Consider the following 17,013-nt stretch of genomic DNA (forward strand, 5'->3'; position numbering starts at 1 on the left):
GTCATGATGGGGATTGTAGTGTTGTAACATCTGGAGGGCCGGAGTGTGACACCTGTTTTCTATTGTCACTGCTTTGGGAGAATTATGATCTTTATACTGGCACCAAATAACAGTCACTATATAGTGGTGGTATCCAGTCACCGTATGCTAAGAATAGTGGCCATGGTGTGATGGTATTACTCGTCCTGTGTATTCTGGTATTATTGGTAATATTAGTGGTTTATATAGTGGATTGTATTCAGTCACAGTGTAGCGGTATCAGTCATTATGTGGTGGTAATGGCCGTGCTCATGGTGGGGTGATATTATTTGTTACTTATATACTGGTAGTATTGGCAATATTGGTGGGTTTGCTTAGTAACAGTATGGCAGTAACGTGTACAGTATGGGGATAATATTTGCTTACAGGTGTTATTAACTATGACAGTATTATGCACATAAAATTTTTACCTATGCTACCATTATATATCCTAAAATTTGTCCTGGGGCCCTACTTATACCTTAGATAGATCGATAGATAGATAGATAGATAGATAGATAGATAGATAGATAGATAGGCTGCAATACCTCACACAAACTGAAGAAGAGTGTGGCGCTGTTTCTGGAAGAAGGTGGCCATGTTTTTCTCCTTTAAAGGGAATCTGTTAGGTCCATTCCAGGTCTAGGGATGTAGATCTCAGCAGACAGGTGTGAGGGAGATATCACTGACAGGACCTTTAGTCCAGTGTAAACTTTTATAATTGTCCTTTTCATTACCAACTAAAGTTTCACAACAGCAGCCGCAGCAGCAACGCCCTATACGTCCATCAGTCAGAGCAGGAAGGGGCGGGGCAGAAGGTGCTGCTGTTGCTCCACCTCTGTGACACTTCAGCTGGTAATGAAAAGAATGATTATAGAGGTTTACACTGGACTAAAGGTCCAGTCCCTGATCTGTACGCTGGGATCTATAGCTGTGTACCTGCTATAGATCTCACAGGTTCCCTTTAAGGGAACGTTCATACCTAATCCAATGCGGATTTGAAGCTTCTGATTTAATAAGTTGAAATAAATGCATAAATATGCCGCATCAAATCCACAGCAGATCATGTTATAGCATTATTTTTGGGTGCTGATGGTGGGGTTCACATGTTTAAGGGAGTAGTGGGGACACGGCTAAATGAAGCAGAATTTGCTACAGCACGTATTTTACACGGCTATCCATGATATGGTATGTGGGCTGCTGGGGTTTGACTGCCAGGGCTGATTTTAAGTCCCAGTCCGGCCCTGCATGTGCTTCTCCTGTCTTGTCTTTATGACCAGTAGAAGTCTTAGCATAGAAAAAAAATTTGTTTAATGACAGGGACTCTTTAAATATTTTTGTGAATAAATTTATTAAGCAAACTTGCCTCCTTCTCCTAATATGGCTATTCTTTTTCTCCCATTGTTGACAGCTTGTTGTCTTGGTTGGCGACCACCACTTACTTTGTTCCAAAAGCAGTGGTCTGCCTTGTGTATATAAAACCTTATCGCCATTCATCTACATAAAATCTATGAATAACCAGCAAGACTATGCTTATAGAGCAGGGTGGTGGTTGCTAACCTAAAAAACGAGCTGTCAATAATGTGATGGAAAGAACGGTCATATCAGGAGAAGGAGGCTAAATTATTTTCTTTGCAAAAATATTTAACTTGAAGAACAGTACCCATTTAAGTATATGAGCTGAGATGGGAATACCTCTTTAATTCCTTAAGGCATGTATAAATATAACAATAACTGAGTAGGAGGGGAGGTGCAGAAAAGCACAATCATAACTTTCCAGCTGTCAATATGAAGTCGCTCACATAGAAATTGTCAGCACAGCTTTTTGTCAAAAATATCTACCAATAACTTTAATGTACATGGGAAGAGAAAATATACTTAGGAGCTTGAGCTGCAACACAATAGAATCTGTCAGATATATATCTGCAGTTACATTTACTGCTCCATGGAGATTGTGCAAGACTTTACAAATGTAACACATTAGCAACTTGTCAGCATTAAATATAATATACAGGTTAATGCAAGCCTACCAATTTCCCGAGAAATCTGTGTAAAAGCTTCAACTCCACTTTCTCCATAGTTCCCCTCTGAAGCTAATGTTGATACATAATTCCATCCAAGCGCCGTTACGATATCAACCATTGCTTGAGCTTGATAGGAGTCAGGTGGGACCACTCTTGAAAAGAAGTCATATCTGCTGTTGTCACTTAGTTCTGGGGCTGTGGATGCATAGCTGATTTGAGGTATCTATTGAAAATGAACACAGAAGTTGGATTACTATCACTAACACTGTACCACTGAGCATATTACGATATACATCAAAATTACAATTTATATATTTCATATTGAAGACATTCAGAATTTTAAATGATTCTGTGTTTGTTTTCCTCTTGCACTTACATACAGCTTAACAAAAAAGTAAAAATCTATTCTAAACATTCTAATGGGGTTGTTTTAGGGTGCCCTCACACACATTTATTGTCTGGCGTTTTTCAGGCCATGCGGCACATGTAGTTTTTTTTTTTCCCCCCCAAGCATTTGCATTTTTTCTTTTTTTTTTCTAGAATTTTTGGCTTTGGCTTTATGTGTGAATGATCTTTTTTGTGGTTTAGGCGCTTTTGTGTGCTGAACCTTCTTTCCTCTGCCATCACATGGCCTAACTGCTGGACCACAAAAGGTAACAAAAACCCCAGGAAAAAAAAAAATTCCATACCCATAGCAATGGTGTATTTGAGACAACCAGAATGATCTCATTAAAGTCTATGGAAGAAAAAAAAACACTACACAGCCAAAAAATCCCCACCCTTATCATGCTGCATTTTGGAAAAACTGCAACAGAGCCTCAAGAAAGCCAGAAAGGTTGGAAAAATGCAACACTGAAAAAACACTGTGTGTTAGGTGTAAGGATAGTCCAAACCTGCCGAGGTTTGGGTTCGTATGAACCCGAATGCTCTGCATCAGATTCCCGCTGTCTGGCCGCTCCGTGCATTGGGTGGATACAGCGGGAGGACCGCCTGGAAAACTGGGATACAGCCTATGGCTATGGCTGTATCCAAGTTTTCCAGGGGGTCCTCCCACTGTATCCACCCTCTTAACGGGGGTGGAAGACAGCGGGAATCATTGCCGAGAGTTCGGGTTCGTACGAACCCGAACCTCGGCAGGTTCGGACCATCCCTAGTTAGGTGTATAGACTTCCAATGACTTCTAGCTAACATCTGGCCACTAGTGTTTTTGCAAGATTTTAAGGCAGTGTGAAACCAGCCATAACAGCATGTGCATGGATTTTCCCAAGAACTAGTCCGATATTTGGGTCACATACGTTTCTGCAACAAATGCGCCATGCATGGATATATCGGAAACTACTGTTTTTAAATCACTGTGATGTAGTTTGTTTATCCCATCCAACTTCACTGAGCTTTGCCACATGAAATTTTACATTGTGATATTGGGAGCTGAGAGTTTGAGAGCTGAATTCTGACCAGTTTTCATCTGGTAAGAATTCAGAATTTGGCTATGTTCACACAATGTCAAAAAAAGAGAAAAGGCATCCCCTTTTTCTATTTAAAAAGACGTCCGTTATTGCTGCAATTTAACTGAATGCAATGCAATGAAGTCAAAGGTGTCCACTTTTTCTATTTAAAAAGATGTTCTTATTGCCCTAGTGTAACTGACTGCAATGTGATGCAATGAAGTCAATGGAATAACGGATGTCCAATGCACACAGCGTATAAAATGATGGACAATATCTGCGCGGATGTCAAAATAATAATCATCAAATTTATTTTCTGACATCTTTTGCAAACAGCAGATGTTATTTTTTAGTTGTTCACACAGTTTTTCTTTTTTCACCATCTTCTTTCCATTTTTACTATTAAATTCAATGGCCTTTCTAATTAAAGACACACCCAAAGGCCAGTTAGCAAACCCAAACTAGAATAATGTACCAACAGCTGTTATTGCACTGACGGGCGGCCAATCTTCAAAATGACGGACATCATTTTGAAAATTATGAACGGACAAGAGAGAAACGTTGTGGGAACATAGCCTTTCAAATAATAAATATCAGCTGAGTTGGGTTTGCTCTTGAGTGTATGTTGGACGGCAATGAAATGATTAATTACCACAATGAAGTGATGCAGTAACAATAAATTGATGCAGCACTGCAATAAAATGATCAGTTACTGCAATTAAATAATGCAGTCACATTGCATATTCATTGCATGCATGTGTGAATATAACCTTATGCTCTGAAGCCTGCAGAATTGTGAAAGCATTGTGAAAGATTTGTAATTTGTTAACGTTTTAACAATGTTTATTTAGTAGAGGTATTTCCATCAACTTTTCATGTTGCTGCCATTCTGAGCATGTCACACTGCACAGCATACCAGTAGCTAAGGCAGCAAAGTGTCAATATTCCCATTACCACAGACATACAAGGCTAGGCAAATAAGGTTTCCAGTCCTGTGCCTTGTCCAGCTCCTTCTGCCACAATGGAACTTGTAGAAGCTGTAGAAGCAGACCACACCGTGCTGTCAATAAAGAACATAGCTTACCAGTGACACAAGACCATGGTCTAAAAATATTAATAGGTATGGCCAAGTCAGGTGAGTGACTGGTGTGTAATGCGACAGTTTGTGAATGGCACATGTACAATGTATGATTGATGCATGTGAGTTTGTGTACAGTGCATGATTGGTCTGTGCATTACGTGTCCTATATGTGAGTGGCATGTGTGATAAGTAGCCTATGTGAGAGTGACACAAGAATGGCAGATGTGTGGCATGCATCCTGTGTGTGAGCAGGGTCGTATTAACTAAAAAAATTTACAAAAAAAAAAAGTTTCCCCTGATCCCTGGTGCGGCCCCCCTGCAAGGTGCTGCCCTAGGCACAGGACCACGGGGGCCTTGTGGTAAATATGGCCCTGTGTGTGAGTGGCACATGGCATGTGCTGTTATGTATATAATATCTGTGGTTGCAGGTGTCTCACTGCTGAATTTCAACACTGCAAACGTATGGTAAATGTGAGTGATCTGTATGTAACGTCAGCTATAGCTTTCAGATGGATATATGAAATGTAACATGTATTACCTTCTCCTAACAGCTAACTGTTCCTCCCCCTTCTCTTTAGGTATGGCTAAACCATGTTAACACAACCAGATATTATTATCAACAAGATTTAATTTGCAGAACTTTTATACCTTACATCAAGAGCATTACTATGTTTTGTTTTATTTCTATCACCAACAATTGCATCCAGACGGATAGGGGAGGTCATCTAGTTTAAATGGGTTTGGTGTGATGGATGCAAACCATGCCTCTTGTGTCACTCATTAGACCACCACTAACATCATCACTGACATACCAAAAAAGTGATATTTACGCCATTACCGTAACCACATCTTATTCTGATAGCAGACCAGCTCACCCGGCTAAACCTCTGTTGGGAAAAAATTATGCTATGAACTCATAATAAGAGGTGAATTATGTTTTTAGCACAAAATAAATGAACGTGTGAGTTAAGGTAAGTGCATATTTTCCATCAAACACATTTTGTCCTATTTCTGTCCAATGACACGTTTGAGCGATTCTTTTGCATATTGCATAATCCTATTTTTATTAAATGTTCAAATGAAGTGTGTCCTGTGATTAAGCATTTGAATGGCGTCACAAAGGAATCCTTAGGGTGTAGAGAATGAACGCTTACAGGGTGACAGCTGCAGTTACTGTCTTCTGGCCAACAGTGACATCTGCAACTTGCCATCTGCCAAAAAGAGCAAAATATCTGCCCAATCCCTTTACCTTGAAGACACAGATGTTTTTATTTTGTAATGCAACTAGTGACATCTAAGTTGAGGCTCAGAGTCCCAGATGCATTATGATCTGCTTTTGTTAACATCCAGAACAACTGATTATCACTGATGGATGTAATGAAGATGTATAAAATTGTATGTTTTATAGTTTCTCTGTGCAGTGCCAGTGTCTGGCATTTAAAAATGCATGAAAAACACATTTTAAACAACAGTGTTTATTTTTAATTTAAAAAAAAATTGTTTTTATGAGATTTCTTCAAGAGATTTCTCAAACTTGTTCACGGGCATCAAAGTGGGAACCAAACAATTAAAATGCACAATTTTTGCTGACAATGTTATACTATTCTCAGATTATCCATAGAGGGACATGCCATTAATCTTTAAGGAGCTACAAAAGTTTAGATCCTAGTATAAATTATTACTAGAGATAAGCAAAGTGAATCTGGCAAATCAAGATTTCTTTGGAATCACGGTGTCAATTCACTTTGTTCTGTCAAGCGAATTTGTAAAGGAAATTTGCAAAAAAAAAAAAAAATGGTGGCCACACATGCTGTCTGAATTGTCATTTGGCGGGAGAAAGGGATTAACCATAATCCCTAGCGCCTGTCCAATCAGCTGCAGGCCCCTCTGTGATGTCAGCACCTCCCCCTCTATATAAGGCAGTCAAGGGTTGCGAAACAAATTTCTGGCTGCTTTGCTCATCTCTAATTGATTGAACCCTTTTGCTTAGTTCTATGGGGGTCATGGTCCAGCACACCAGCACAGGGAAATCTTAAGCCTCATGATTTAGGTGGGCCTCCTGGCCTGAATTCCCCCCCCCCCCCCTTAAACAAGATTTTTTAAACTTTTTTTATTATGCTGGAAAAACCTTCCCCTGTCCCTTTGGGCCCTTGCCAATTAATAACTTTTCATTCTATTTCTTCTTGAATATGATGAGACCAAAATGAGCAATTTTGGACTTTGGTATTTTTTGGCCCTTACACCATTGACTGTGCAGGATCAGAAATAGAATAATTTACAACCTCAGACAATTGATACCATGTAGTAATACTAGATATGTATTTTTTATAGAAATGGGATGATTTAAATTATTACTGAGAGAAAGATTTATTTTTATATTATTTTATTCACTTCTATAATCCCCACATAGTCCCCTATAGTCCCCATAGGGGAGCCATACTACTATCAATATGTGCTTGATTGTATGCATCTATTTCCAAAGGGGAAGCTGAGACTGGAATAACCCATCACTTTTGACTGCATAGTGTATATCCCAGAGATATGTAGTAGTTTTACATTACAAAATTTAGAGAATATGACTTGATTTTGAATCACAATTGTAATGTAGAAAAACAATACAATCTGAACTCTAACAGTATTCTAGAACTTATTAGTACAGAGTGAAGCTGACTGGCTTAGTTATGGCCACTTTATATGGAGACATTACACTTTTGACCTCTGTCTACATCTGTCTTCCATATTAAGTACAATTCTTTGGCCTAAAAGTGTTGCCAAGAGAAAATGCTAATTATGTATAGGAATATCACGCTCAGTTTATGCTTAATTTTATTAAGCTGCTCTTCTGTATTGTTTTTCTGTTATGTAAAAAATTTTAAGCTTCAACACATTATATGAGACATTAGGGTGAGATTGCAAGATGGGTGAGTAAATCTGTTAGAATAACACATTTGTTCTGTTATTGCATTTTCAGATTATTTGTTTTTCAGACACTAATATCAGCCATAATAACCATAGCCGAGCTGCACGTGCAGATGCAGTATTTTACCTCCCTCAAATGTTTTAGCCCTTAATTTAAAGATAGATAAATAGTACCAGAGCATAAATAGCAAATAAATGTTAAAGGAGACCCATTATCTAACTATAACCGTTAACTATTGTTGGATTCAACACCCCAATTCAAGAACATGACCTTTTTCATAAGACACAGGGTATTAAATTAACTTTAGGAAGATTGGTGCCCTCCAGGAAATGCAGATCTAGAATCCATTCATTGAGGTCTTATATGTTTTTTAATGAAGAACAGCAACATTCTCACTACCTTACTCACTGTGGGGGGAACATTCTTCTCCAGACTACAGCTTTATGTACATATTTTATGACTCTCTGTAATAGGGAAATGGCTACACATTACAAACTTCCATACAGTCAGCCAGGTCTTTAGTCACAGAAGGTTCTGCACTGCTAGGGTAAGCAAGGCTTAAAGTCTTGTCGGTTCTTGTAAATATGATATGGTATGTTAAACACCATTTCCACGTCACCAATAAGTATAGCTCAAGGAGGGATAGGAAAATATATGACAGATGAAAATATACTGGGTCACACCAATAGAGAATTCACAGTAGTTGGCTAACAAAAGTAGTTGGCTAACAAAAGTAGTTGGCTAACAAAAGTAACTAGATTTGCATTTCCAGGGAAATACATAGTGCTTGAAAAGAGTGCCCCTTTAACAGTAAGTTGTAGAGATGAGCGAACCTGGAGCATGCTCGAGTCGATCCGAACCCGAACTTTTGGCATTTGATTAGCGATGGCTGCTGAACTTGGATAAAACTCTAAGGCTATGTGGAAAACATGGATATAGTCATTGGCTGGATCCATGTTTTCCAGACAACCTTAGAGCTTTATCCAAGTTCAGCAGCCCCAGCTAATCAAATGCCGAACGTTCGGGTTCGGATCGACTCAAACCCGAACCCGGTTCGCTCATCTCTAGTGAGTTCCCATTAAGAGAAACTTTAACCCTTGATATCCTCCCATTAAGAGTGACTTTAGGACAGTCCCTTAAGGAGTGACTTTGGTGCCAACGCTTTAAGAGTGACCTATGTACTGTCCCTTTAAGACCAGCCTATGTACTGTCACTTTAAAAGTGATTTAGGTACCACCCTTGAGGAGCAACTTTAGTGCTGTCCCTTTAAGAGTGACTTTGGCACTGGCCCTTTAAGAACCACTTTAACACTGTCCCTTTAAAAGTGACTTATGTACAGTCCTTTTATGTGTGACTTTGGTTCAGGCCCTTTATGAGTGACTTTGGTACTTTCCTTTTAAGAGCTACTTTGGTACTTTGGTACTTTTATAAGAGCGCCTCATGCACTTTCCCTTTAAGAGCAACTTTGGTACCGCCCTTTTAAGAGCGTCTTTGGTACCTTCCCTTTAAGAGTGACTTTGGTACCATCCCTTTAAGAGTGACTTTGGTACCGCCCCTTTAAGAGCAACTATGGTACTGTCCCTTTATAAGCGAATGTGGCCTTGGCACTTTAAGAGTGAGTTTGATACAGGAACTTTAAGAGCGACTTTGGTACCCCTTCACACCCCTTCACAATAAGCCCCACCCACTCTGCCTATTTTATAATCTATTAAACCCTGCCTAAGTATTATACACTTACTACACAGAGCAGCTGTTGCAGTTATGATGACATCACAGATCACATGATGTCACAACTGACACTCAATGTAAACAACTGTAATCCTGAACCTGGAGTCACTGGAGCCTGACAACTGGAAGAGGATGAGTCCAGGTATGTAGAGCTCTTCCCTAATACATTGTATAGCCAGGGGGGAGAGTAAAAGTGCTCTATTTATGCCCCCCAAAAAAACAAAAACACAACAAATAAATGACGATGATGATAGATGATAGATGACGGTTCCTCAAGTTGATGGTGAGAGCTATTTTTCACAGGATCAAAACATTTCTAAGAAATCTTCCTGTATGTGATCCTATGGACAATGCGCAAACCTGGGCAGTGTTATCACCCCAAAGAACACAAAGTATGCCATGTGTGAACCGGGTCTTACAGGAGTGTCCCCCCTCTAAATAAGGATTCTCTATCTATGAGGGGAAAGGAGGGGGGCTGCTGCCTCTCCAGGACACGTGTGGTATTACAGGGCCCCTTTGACAAATATATATCTGACTGTAAAATATACGGCTTATAGAGAGGATGGACATATCCCCATAATAAGACATATGGACAGAGTTGATCAAGTTGAAACATTTCCATGATGCCCCATTGCTGTAGAACTTTTCCGATAATGTTTTGTTTGCATTTTGTACCATAAATCTAATCACAAGGCTTGACATCACAAGGCTTATACCATCATAGACACCAGATGACATCACAAGTCTTATACCATCATAGACACCTCAGGACATCACAAGGCTTATACCATCATAGACACCTCAGGACATCACAAGGCTTATACCATCATAGACACCAGGAGAAATCACAAGGCTGATACCATCATATACACCTCAGGACATCACAAGGCTTATACCATCTTAGACACCAGATGACATCACAAGGCTTATACTATCATAGACACCTCATGACATCACAAGGCTGATACCATCATAGACACCTCAGGACATCACATGGCTTATACCATCTTAGACACCAGATGACATCACAAGGCTTTTACCATTATAGACACCAGATGACATCACAAGGCTGATACCATCATAGACACCTCATGACATCACAAGGCTTATACCATCATAGACACCTCATGACATCACAAGGCTTTTACCATTATAGACACCAGATGACATGACAAGGCTTATACCATCATAGACACCAGATGACATGACAAGGCTTATACCATCATAGACACCTCATAACATGACAAGGCTTATACTATCATAGACACCAAATGACATCACAAGGCTTATAGCATCATAGACAGCTCATAACATGAGCTGTCTTATACCATCATAGACATCAGATGACATCACAAGGCTTATACCATCATAGACACCTCATGACATCACAAGGCTGATACCATCATAGACACCTCATGACGTCACAAGGCTGATACCATCATAGACACCAGATGACATCACAAGTATAATATAGAAAATTCTAAACCTGAACCACCTTTTCTCACTTGGCAGACTGAAGAGAAAGAGTCCAGACCTGGACCTGAGGCCCCTGCACCCGTCCTGGAGCTGAGGCCCCTGCACCCGTCCTGGACCTGAGGCCCCTGCACCCGTCCTGAAGCTGAGGCCCCTGCACCCGTCCTGGAGCTGAGGCCCCTGCACCCGTCCTGGAGCTGAGGCCCCTGCACACGTCCTGGAGCTGAGGCCCATGTACAGGTCCTGGAGCTGAGGCCACTGCACCCGTCCTGGAGATGAGGCCCCTGCACCCGTCCTGGAGCTGAGGCCCCTGCACTCGTCCTGGAGCTGAGGCCCCTGCACCGTCCTGGACCTGAGGCCCCTGCACCCGTCCTGGACCTGAGGCCCCTGCACCCGTCCTGGACCTGAGGCCCCTGCACCCGTCCTGGACCTGAGGCCCCTGCACCCGTCCTGGACCTGAGGCCCCTGCACCCGTCCTGGAGCTGGGGCTGAGGTAAGTGCACAAAGAAATCCACAAGATGTCCACCTTTAGATCATTGTGGATTTCCACTCATTGTGCTGTGGATTTTACCTGCATAGATTCACTGGTATAATCCACACTTTTTGTCCTCTATAAATTGTAGTGTATGGTCAACTTTAGTAGCAGAATATGTATTGTATATTAGATTGTAAGCTCTTTGGAGCATCTCATGTACATAGAGTGTATGCGTCTGTTGTGTGTGGTGAGAACGTTGGCTTGCAGAAGTAATGTGTGGGCACTGGTGTGAATGGTGGCCGCAGGAGCCCTGCGTCTTACTGTCCATAGAGTGTAAGCTGTTGGTTAGACTGATGCGGTAAGCTTAATGTACATAGAGAATGCGCTTTGAGGAGCAGGACTTGTATTGTAGGCTTGAGTGTGGGATCATACACATTGAATAGCTGTCAGATGAATGTTCTTTCAGCCAGCAGCTATCACCCTCATTCACTAAGTGGATGCTCAGCTTCACATGGATGCTCGGCTTGGCTGAGTTTTCATGTGTTCTGAATGGGAAGAGGAGAGATAAGCAGCTGCCAGACTAATCTTGTGGTGTCTTATCACCCTGAGAACAAAAAGATCAGGCAGTTAAAAATCCAACATGCCTGATCCTTCATTCTTGATATCATCTGTTAGGGCCTGTTCACACTGAGCAAAATTGGCAAATTCCCCAGCGGCCACAGAATCCCGCCTGCCTCGATGTCAGTGTCCCTATGGGAGGGCTTGCGCACCTCAGCTTCCGCCTCTCTCCGCTTATAGAATTAGGATGTCAATTCTTTGAGCAGAGATCAGAGGCGCATGAGACCTCCCATAGATACACTGTTTGACACTAAGGCAGGTGGCATTCCGCAGCGGAAAGTTTGATTTTGCTCATTGTGAACAGGCCCTTGGGAGAGTCGGGAGGCCTTCATACACATTAAATAGTTATCATAATCTAATGTGTATTAGGAGTAGGGTATCTGTTGTGTGTTAGATTGTAAGCTCTTAGGAGCAGGACATATATATTAGAGTATAAGCTCTTAGAAGTTGGGCATTTATTGTATATTAGAGTGTAAGCTCTTAGGAGCAGGGCATGTACGGTATCTTTTGTATATGTTGATTTCATGTATTTCTCGCTCTTTCTCTCTCCATATACAGCAATATGCAGCAGGCCAGATGGGATCCAGGGAGATATCCGATCACCACTTGTAGGGTCAGAAAGGAATTTCCCCCCCGAGGTATAACTCTCTGGGGGGTTTTCTTCGCCTTCCTCTGGATATTTTGGTGCGGTGGCTCTTAATTGAGGTCAATAACTGCGGCAAGTTCTGTGGTCCCCACCAGACCTGACCTGAGAGTCACTGTCACCATGTTTAGTGTAATAAGGGCTGGTAATGTTTTATTACAATGTTGCATTAAAAAGATAGAAGAATTCTAAAACATATCTATTGTGTCCTGTGTGTTTTATCTGGGGATCAGGATGAGAGGGATCACTGCCGCTCAATGTTCCAGCGATCACAGCGGTCGATCCTTTATGACCCGAAAGATGACTTCAAGCAGCATGAATTGTGACGCCGCTGAGATAGTCCTTGGGACTACTATTGTAACTTTGAAGGGAGCTAACCTATGCGCACTATGTATAGGTCTTTTCTCAGGGGTGGGGCCATGTTTAGGTGGAGTAGGCAGCCACCTAGGATGGAGTGACAAGGGGGGGGCACATTATGATTATGGCTCCACTGATAATTAGAAGAGGTGGGCCAGCTCAGAGCGGATCAGTGCTAGGGGGCAGAAGCCAGACCCTCAGTGCTCTAACTGGCCTACCGAAAGAAGAATTATAGATTCATCTAACCTGCTGATAGTTTCTCTTTAACATTATGAGTGAAAAGGATGCTTCTTTAAAGAGACTAGAATGTTTTCACTTTATTTTATATAAACTCATGTGTGCTAATAAATTATCCTCTCTGTTACCTTAATACTGGCTGCTGTTAGGACAATGTGTATTGTACACGTGAAAGTACATGAACCACGGGGTTCCCATAGTTTCCCAATCCTGCATTCCCAAACTATGGTGATAAAAGGGTTAAAGGACTGTTCTAAGGTTCCTCTGATCCCGGCCATGCTCAGACAGGCACTCTCAGAACAAAAGCTTGTGGTACCTTTTAGTTCTTGGAATAGTGAGAGATGAACACACCTCTCTACTGCATTGAGATCGAAAGACGGTGCTGCCAACAGAGGAGTCGTACCACCTGCTGCCAAATGATGAGTATCGAGATCCACATAGGAATTTTATTTTAATTGCAAGATAACAATACATTCCTATAATTACAGGTAAAAGAAAATCTTTACTACAAGTTTGTTTCTAACACGTAGGAGGAGAAAGATTGTCTAAAGGAGTAGTTCCCATACCCAACCAGTCCACTCACTCTATAAGTCTTTGCATAGGTCTAAGGCTGGCCATAAGTGTGACATCAAAGTTGGCTAAATCAGACTGTTTCATAGTGTCGGCTGGAATATTTCCCACACATCTCAATAAGCCAGTTAGCAGAACTGCAGGTACCTGAAAACCATATACACTGTCAGTCAAGTTATACAGGGTGGTCCAAAAGTAGGTGGACAGTATGTTTAATAGGATTATGAAGGGAGAGATTTTTCATGGTGTAAACATGGAGTAAAGCGTAACTGGCTCAGTTGCCCCTAGCAACCATTCAGATTCCACTTTTCATTCCTCACAGACTCTTTGGAAAATGAAAGGTGGAATCTGATTGGTTGCTAGGTGCAACTGGGCCAGTTCTACTTTACACCATGTTGCTAAAGCTCCCCTTCATAACCCTATTACACATACTGTCCACCTACTTTTGACCACCATGTATATTTCAGACCACAGTATAGCTAAAATCAGAAAGGACCTCTGCAGGTAAGACCAGCTTCATCATCAGGAAATCTAGAGCGAAGATTTCTAGACAAAATATTTCTGGCAGAATAAAATTAAATTGTAGTATAGACATAATTATGTGCTCACACAGATATTTTCTAATGTTCCTGAATATGAAAATGAAACTCAAAGTATGGAGATTTAATGCCGGCTCAATATTCTGCTGTATAATAATTAGAGATGAGCGAGTAGTGAAATGTTCGAAAGTTCGAAATTCGATTCGAGTAGACCGTGATGCTCGACTATTCAATCAAATATCAAATCCCACTAAAGTCTATAAAAAAAAAAAACTTGTGACTTGGTGATCTCCAAGCGGTCAAATTTAGGTTTCCAAGTCCACAATGACACCTCAGAAAATCATGCAAACACCTCTGGAATGCAACTAGGACAGCAGGGGAAGCATGCCTGGGTGTATCTAACATGCCAATGTCGCAGCATTACGGCACTATCACAGCCTCTCAAGAGTACACTCCAAACACTCTCAGTATACAGCCGTATACCCTATATATGATTTTTTTAGAAATGGCTTCAGGCAACAGGTGTTCCAATGGTTATTCTTACGCACAGAACGCAAAACAGTATTATCAAATTATTTTTATTTTTTCGGCACACTGGCAGTATAGAGCTGTATAACCTATATCTGAAATATTAACATAGTAGATATACTGCAGCCTATTCCTCACAGTGCACTTCCTGCCTGCCTATCTGAACACACTGATTTGCTGCTAGCTGGTTTAATAGCTGTATATATTGGAACCAATCTCTACTATCTATAATTTTAGGGTTCCCTCTTGCCTAAAATCACCTAATACCTAACTGTCCCTGCTATATACTGTCTCCCTGTCTAGCTCCAAGTAGCATCCGAAACCGAATCTAAAAACCACTATTCGTGTACTTTGAAGGTCACATGGTTTAGCCAGCCAATGAATGTAGGTGCTTATTTTCACTGCCTGTGTGTTCCTAGTGCCTGTCCCACCCCTGCTGCTTATTTTATGGTTAAAAAAGCACCAGGGAAGGTGAGAGAGGAATTAAATTTTTTAACAGCATTTTTGGTTGAATACTCAATCAAAAATGAATATTTTGAATAGTGTACTATGTGATTGAATACCGACTCAATGGAGCAGTTCTCGCTCATCTCTAATAATAATGTGAAATGTAGTAACTAATCAATCAGATGAACCTGTACAGAACTCTGTATGAAAGCGGAGGTAACATTCAAACAAACACACAGAATCTTGGAAAGTTTTGATAAAATGTTGTATAAAAAATCCCAGCTAGGGATTGAAACCCACATATATTTCATTGTGCAAATTAGGTCGGGCTTACATGGTTTTGAGGTTGTACCACCATGAAAACATACTAAAATCCTGACAAATAGAAGTAGGGTATAGGTTAATTGGTCACTAGTGGACTAAGTTTTGTCTATTAAAGTTAATGGGGGCCCTGCCAAACTATTTTTTTCCCCGGTCTAGTATAGCATGTTTATTTTAAAACCACCCCCAGCACTGGGGCAAATTATAGTTTATTTCTCCAAGAACTCCTTTAAGGACCAGTGTTTATCACTGTAAATGTACCGACCTGTAGAATTAGGTTAAAGGAGAAGTCCATCCATTTTTAAAATTTGGCAGACGGCAGGGGGGAATTTGTTTACAAGTACTAACTTACCTCTCCCCGGGTGAGAGGCGGAACCAGCCTCGAGACCCCCGCCAGAAGGCATTTCTCCCCGAGTTGTGATGATGGGGAAAAGGTCTGTCCCGACTGATAGACCTCACCTCTGCTACATCACTGACACACCTCTGCTACTTCACTGACTCACCTCTGCTACATCACTAATTCACCTCTGCTGCATCACTAATTCACCTCTGCTACTTCACTGAATCACCTCTGCTACTTCACTGAATCACCTCTGCTACATCACCAACTCACCTCTGCTAGATCACCGAATCACCTCTGCTACTTCACTGACACACCGCCTTATAAAGGTAAAGAACATTGCTCAGTTACCATGACAATCTTGTGCCAGTGAGACAAAATCTTTAAGGACCTTCCATCTTATGTTGGCCAATAGTGGACATGTGACTGCATGTGACTGCATGTCAGGCATTGACTGACAAGACCTAAGAATTTCTATTGGCTGCTATAGTTTAGACATTTGCATATGTGCTGTGATTGGCTGTTAATGCTTTACTGTGTGGCCATTATTTCCTATAGGAAATTAGAGGTCTTTAAATATAAATTTCTTAAAAACGACAAATCCGATCGAAACCAAAAAGTCTTAGCACACCTGTCCCCGTCGAGGGCTTCAAAATTTTTAACAAAAAGTTTTAACAGAGTCTATGCCAAAAGCGGTTCGGGCTGTATTAATCGCAGAGGAATAGCTAGAAGAAGAATCGGAAGAAGAAGAAGAAAAATACGGATTACAATATAGTAGTTTTTCAAGCACTATAAATATATGTAATATGCGCCTTATAGTAGAAAGATACTTCACTAACTACTGCTATGCCATTCAATTAGGTAAACAGTGTTGTTTAGATGTTTTAGAGGAAAATCTTTTCGATTGTATGCTAGCTAACATTGAAAGAGGAAGTGCCTCATAGTAACAACTCAGTAGGACGTTATGTGCATAGAACATTTTTGGGGCCATAATTTATGGTTTAAAAAAATAGCATGTTGTGTTTTGTTTTGTTTTTTAAGCAAAAAAAAAGTCCGAAATTTTCAGATTTACTTGGCTTTTGGGATTTTTTTTAGCCATAAAATATAAATGTTTCTTACCATGTATTTTCAGGAATTGGTATGCAGACCTGCAAAGCTGTAGACCAAAATTTCCATTAATGGCTCAAAATGCTTCCCCAATAAGATACTAAAAAAACTGTTCTATTTTGGTACATAAAGGGCTGAAAAA

General features: G+C 40.8%; 1 protein-coding gene across 1 annotated transcript in view; it reads right to left on the reverse strand.

Annotated features, from left to right (window-relative positions):
* The window catches only part of GRM8 (glutamate metabotropic receptor 8), a 628,898-nt gene that overhangs the window by 420,830 nt on the left and 191,055 nt on the right, over positions 1-17,013 (reverse strand). Inside the window, exon 2 of the mRNA XM_069957605.1 lies at positions 2,049-2,265. Coding sequence (XP_069813706.1) covers positions 2,049-2,265 — 217 coding nt within the window. The remainder of the gene's footprint in view (positions 1-2,048; positions 2,266-17,013) is intronic.

This window comes from Dendropsophus ebraccatus, chromosome 1 (assembly GCF_027789765.1).
Source record: "Dendropsophus ebraccatus isolate aDenEbr1 chromosome 1, aDenEbr1.pat, whole genome shotgun sequence".
Lineage (NCBI taxonomy): Eukaryota > Metazoa > Chordata > Amphibia > Anura > Hylidae > Dendropsophus > Dendropsophus ebraccatus.